Source organism: Aspergillus chevalieri, chromosome 1 (genome assembly GCF_016861735.1).
Source record: "Aspergillus chevalieri M1 DNA, chromosome 1, nearly complete sequence".
NCBI lineage: Eukaryota > Fungi > Ascomycota > Eurotiomycetes > Eurotiales > Aspergillaceae > Aspergillus > Aspergillus chevalieri.
This window is the reverse complement of record NC_057362.1, coordinates 2,758,359-2,764,358: the sequence shown is the minus strand read 5'-3', so window position 1 is coordinate 2,764,358 and position 6,000 is coordinate 2,758,359. Positions and strand designations below refer to the sequence as shown.

Here is a 6,000-nt window from a genome sequence, read left to right as displayed (position 1 = left end):
ATTCACCAACAACACAAGATGTTTGTATATTTTGGCCTGTTTGAATATAGGGCAGGAACCCCCTTCGCACACTAGATAGTGCAATGCTGGCAGGCCCAGATTCTTTCTTTCCTCCTCCATGTTAGTATTTCGATAGAAAGTCTACCCAATAAGTTTATATTGTTCGAGGCTGTCACATTTCCCAAGCTAAAAGTATTGATTTTTATTCTTTTCTCTGTTTTTTCTTTCAGTTCACGAAGGAGCTATCCAAAAGGCATCTATTTCGGTCGAATCTTGCGTCATTTTTTATCATCCAGAGAATTGGAGGCTTAAAATAAGAAACCCCAGCCCCATTCTTCACACCTTCATTTCCCTTTTCCCTTTCCGTTTATTTGGTTACTGTCAAAGCATCTTAATTTTACTAAGCCATGGATGATTGCGCCCATCTCGAAAAAGAACCGGAAAACCTTATGGAAAATATCGACATTTCGTCAACTTCCTCAGGCGAAACTGGTCTGACGCCCACACATACCAGCCTACCTGGATCATATGCCGACCCTGAATTACCGCCGTATCCTGCACCTGCCGCAGTCGCTCCTTACAAGGAAGCGACCTTCATCATTCGCGATCCTCAGAGCGGCCTTGTTATCACACTCAAGGATGGCAAGTTAGGCTTGGCCCCTGCGGATAAGGAGAATGCGTTCATAAATTGCGATGACGGGCGTGGCAGTCACTGGCGCTGCATCGAAAACAAGGGTCGCTGGTTGGGCTTCAAAAATGCAGTTTCCGGGGAGTTTATTGGGCACGATAACAATAAGAAGAACTGGCGCTTCATGGCAAAGGTCGAGGCCCACAGGGAATGGGAGTTTTTCTGTGTCCGTCAGCATCCAGGTGGCGGCCATGAGCTGCTTGTGAAGCATTGGGATTGCTTTCGTGCGATGCAAGTGGGCGGCAACAACAACAGGGAGCTGGTGGTTGCTGATAAAGGACACGGCGGAACGGCGTGGGAGTTTCTTAAAGTTTACTCCGAGATTTGACCTCGTATGACGCGGTGTTAGAGACTTAAGAATTGGATAATGTTGCTACCAGATTGATTTTATTTGATTTCCTGGTATACAGTAGTTTTCGAAATCATTTATACCGTCAAGCCAATTTTGAGAACCACTGTCAGTACGACGGATCCCCACGCATCCGCTAAAGTAACAGACCAGGAGACAACAATCCAACCTAAGGCGTTGGAGCCAACAATGTGGCAGCACAAGCAGCCTGACAGGACCCATATGCTGTATTACAAGCCACAATAGAAGCAGGCGCAGAAGCGCCCATAGTCGCCCCCCAGGTAAAACCTGCAGCAGAGTAGCAGGCCATAACAACCGACGCGCATCCTGCTTGACAGACACCGTAGGGTGCTGGGCCGGCAAAGGCGGGACTCATTAGGATCGGAATTAGGGGAAAAAAGATTTGTATTTTCATTGTTTTGTATCTCGACCTTTCTTCTTTTCTATGATAATGGTCCATTGGATTGTGTTAGCTAATTATCGTTATTGTGGGTTAGGTAGGTACTCAAGAATATGGTTGGGCCAAACTGTTGTTGATATTGGGCACGTGTGGCTTACAAGGAACTAATTGGAGAAATAGCAATGTAGATATGAATATTGATCAAGATATTCAATAATTATACCTTAATCATACATGCAAATTAGCATTTAAAATATACAGAAGTGATACCTCGCACGACTTGGAGGTATAAATACTTCAAGCATTGCGGCAAATACTTGCCGCTTACTTCTTATGTTGGTCAAGTTGACGCAACTTGTTTCCATAGTTGATGATATCTTGGATTGGTTTTCGAAAGAATCCAATCCATTGGCGTTTGCTCCTTCTACTCCAAGTGTATCAAATCGTGTCTGTTCGAAAGAACAAAAAGATTATGTCACGGAGTACGGGCATTTACCAACAACGCAAGATGTTCGTATATTTTGGCCTGTTTGAATATAGGGCAGGAACCCCCTTCGCACACTAGATAGTGCAATGCTGGCAGGCCCAGATTCTTTCTTTCCTTTTCCATGTTAGTATTTTGATAGAGAGTCTACCCAATAAATTTATATTGTTCGAGGCTGTCACACAGACGACAAGACCACCAAGCTCTGGGATGTGACCACTGGCACGCTGCCCCAGACGCTCAGGGGTCATTAAAATTCAGTCAGTTCAGTTCTGAACAAACCTAACTCCAATTCTCAACCCCAAATATCTTTACTGTCACGGGCACTGAATTGTAGATAATAATGAATCAATATTCCTATCTAGCCACATTTGTCTAATACTTGGATTGCCCTAGGAGGTCAGAATATACTGAGGCTTCCTGCTGAGTATCATGGACTTACCTGCTTTGTTATCAAGGACGCCACACTTGCTCTTGGGTTAAATAACGGTCGGGTCACTATAATAGAATTCCATATGTGACACACCCTAGGTTCAAATTCTTTGTCTTCAACTTAGGTCTCTTATTTTCTAATCTCTTCGCATAAGCAGGGCTTGGGATACCTGATGCTTATAATTCTTCTCTATATAGAAGTACTCTCCAGTAATTCCTAGATACTTCTACCAATATAGCTGGTTCGCCACTTAATGTTTGTCCAGATGTTTCCTTGCCAAGAAAGAAATGTCTAGATTACCAGGTTACGTCATTTGTATCATTACATGTTATTACAGTACACTCTCCCAGTCCTCTTGTTCCTTTCCACTCCAAATTAAGTGTAGCCCCGTTTTACGTCAGGGTTGCTGAAACAATCAAAGAATACAAGTGGTAACACCAGTATCCGGAGGCACTGTACATATCAGGCTAGAAGATACGCATTCCAAGCAACTGCTTTTTGCATCCCATCCTGCTACGTGAAGTTGCGGTTGTTATGGTGTTCTGGATGGCTGTGAGTGCCAGTTGCGCCGACACTTCAGCGGGAATGTGCATCAGCACGGCTGGGATGTAGACTGAAAAGAGAAGGATCTGAGAGTCGGCTGTCCAGATCTTGATTGCTGTGAAGAGGTCAGCTCTCCAATTGACATGAACCAGGCTGCGAAAGCGAACCCGTGTCGCCATCCATAGTTGGCTGGTACAGCTGCCAGGTGCTGTGATCGATGTGTGTTCAATATACGGTGACGGAAGGTTCCTGGATCAGCAGTACATCCAGGTTCTGACTCTGATGGTCGTTGATGAGCACTTCCATCCTTGGTCCTGATTTCATTACATTCAACTGTAGCACTCGTAGGTTTTTTCCATTGGGTAGGGTTGGAGGTCGCGGGGGTCAGACACTGACAGTCACCGGTTGGATGTTCACCACTGCAGTCGATGCATTGGGATCTTACGCCCGAGGGGGGGGGGGGCATCTTTGCCGCTCATGTTGACCAGCACAATGTCCACAGCGTGGTGTTTCCTCGCAAGACCATACTAAGTGCCCAAATCATTGACATAAGAAGCATATCTTTTTCTTGATTTCACGGCGCTCCACACTGCCGATATATCTGACCAAACATGAATAAATTCGGTTTTGAAACGGGGTTTGTCAGCTTCAGAACTGTCACCTGATAGTCCGGAATAGGGTAAATTAGCGAATTTTATGCTAGCGCGGATATTCGTTGGATGTCCAACACACTAGATAGTTTGTCACCGACACGCCCTGCCTCTTTTTTCCTCTTTTCATGATTCTGTCAGATAGTCTACCAATATATTCATATTGCCTGAGACCGTCACAGAGGGAAAAGATGCTTGCCTTATTCCACAGTCATCCAGATCAGGAACCGCAACACTGATGCATTACCAGTCAAGACCGCCTCATGGGGATCACAGTCAAGGTGTAGTTGTGGGTATCTATCAAGGCAGCAACATCATAGCAGCCATGCAAAAATGCCAACTGTAAAGCTTTCTGCACAAGTTGCTTCTCCTCATGAATGAATGCGGGTGTGACTTTCTAGCAGCTGCAGAATCCAATGCAACCTTATCACATGTCTCTTACCCTTCAGGAAGAAGGACCAATATCCAAGTGGATCAATAAAAATTATCTCAAGAAGCAACTTCACAATTCCAACATGGCCCACTTCACAATTTTGTCACGGGCTTGGAATAGTAAATACTAGTGAACTGAATTCCTATCTAAACTATTGTAGCTATCGATGAGAATATCGAATCTCGGGAGGAAAAAAGAAAGGAAATCCATTTAGGAAAAAGAAGGTTTTATCTGGTGTTGTGGCCTTGCTAGTGCTCTCTCTGTTTTCTTGCCCAGATAAGGGCGATATCAATCATTGAGGCGGCGTTGAGCCATTGAGCCGTCACAAAGTTGGAAAAAGAGTCCTAAATATGGAATTGTGAGTCTGTTGGTATTACCTGTGTCTGGGATTAAGCTTTAGAGAGTTGGAATTGCCTTTGGGAACTGAGAATATGACTGCTAAGCTGCGCCCAAACTTGCATCATACTTGTATAGGTAAGGCGTTAAGGGGTGAAGTTTCTGAGAAGTTGTTCTGAGATGGCATATGCCACTGAGAGAGTAGTATTGCTCCGCAATGACATTTTTAAATGCAAGCGAAAGTGTAAGAATAGTGATGTGTGTTTTTGCGAGGCTGATCACTGCTACGCCCGAGTAGGGAGCCGTGGAAGGTGGTATTAGGGTTTTACTTGGTTGTTTCAAGCCTCACTATATGCGATAATACGTGAAATTCTAGGTATATTGACCCTGGCCCAAGCCATATCTGCTCAGGTGGATCGTGGTGTGCAGCGAATTCTGCCCCAATTAAATGAAACATGTCAGGGCGCGACCCTTGGGAGCATTCGGAAGCTTGGTATCTGCGCTAAAAGCGAAAGACTAGGATGTAGGTCTCTGGATCTACATTGCTCTCATATATACATAGATATCAGGCATGAATCAGGAATCGGGCAAAAAACACTGTACAACACACACTGTAACAAGTCACAGCTCAAATTGCTGTGCAAAGTAATAATGCCCATCCAGACTATTTTTTAGCCACCAGTGACTGTGTGGCCGTAGATGAGGGATACCCTCCTTACAAGAGAAACAATGCTGTGTCCGTCACTAGTGCTGGTATTGCAACTATGCTTGTCATATTACAATTGTAGTACGTTAGCATTACAACAGGGATGAAGTTGAGGTAACCAAATATGGACTAACATGTTTTATGATAGGGCTTGGGAAACAAATTAAGAGTTTGAAGGGGGAGGGGAGAGGAAGATGATTTTGTGAATTACTGCACAATCACTGTAAATGGTACTGATGTCAACAGTACCACTAGCACTTGTACATTCACATTAGAATACAATGGCATTTCAGTAGGGATTTGGTAGACCGAGTAAGACCTGGGTGGGGGAACTGCGGCGACACCGCGGATAAAGGGATGTGGACCGCGTTGCGGAGGCCTGGTTATTAGTTAAAATTGGAATTGTTACAGATGTAACTAGGCAATAGGGACATTACCGCCAGGGTCGCGGCTGTGAGGTACTAGATAGAATTGGTCATCTGTGCACCTGAATGAAAATCATTTTCCTCAAGCGTGCACAGTTGAAAAAATAGGTTATGTCATCCATACTATTTCAAGGCTACCCCACTAATCATCCAAGTACCAGATTGCCGGGACGGTCCGCCAAACTCTATTTGAGCGCGAGATGAGCACTGTTGATTGGCCGGCACTCCCTGTGATTATAAACAGTTTCATTACAAGATTAACAGCTGCAGGTGGGCCATGTCTGACCCTAAATTTTAAGCGAACTGGCGGCTGCTGGCCCCGCCTGTGCCTTTAGGTCATTGGCTGTTTGAGACAGTCAAAAATATATGGACATACCCATCGATGTTTACATAAATAGGGAGCCAATCAAAGCCTAGTCATGCTCACGAGGACTATTTGAGCCACTTTTTTTTTATCTTTTCTTTGAGTTACCATTTTAGAGTTTTGATCGATTCCTGAACCAACATCCAGGTTGCCACAGTTAGGTGAGGCCATTCCTTTTTGCCTTTTCCC

General features: G+C 44.5%; 1 protein-coding gene across 1 annotated transcript; it reads left to right on the top strand.

The window, feature by feature from the left end:
* Window positions 1-407: 407 nt before the first annotated feature.
* ACHE_10966A (uncharacterized protein) lies at window positions 408-1,016 on the top strand (the record flags this gene model as incomplete). Its single annotated transcript, XM_043285141.1, has 1 exon — window positions 408-1,016. One exon carries the CDS (start codon window positions 408-410, stop codon window positions 1,014-1,016), a length of 609 nt encoding a protein of 202 aa, XP_043132086.1.
* Window positions 1,017-6,000: the final 4,984 nt, after the last annotated feature.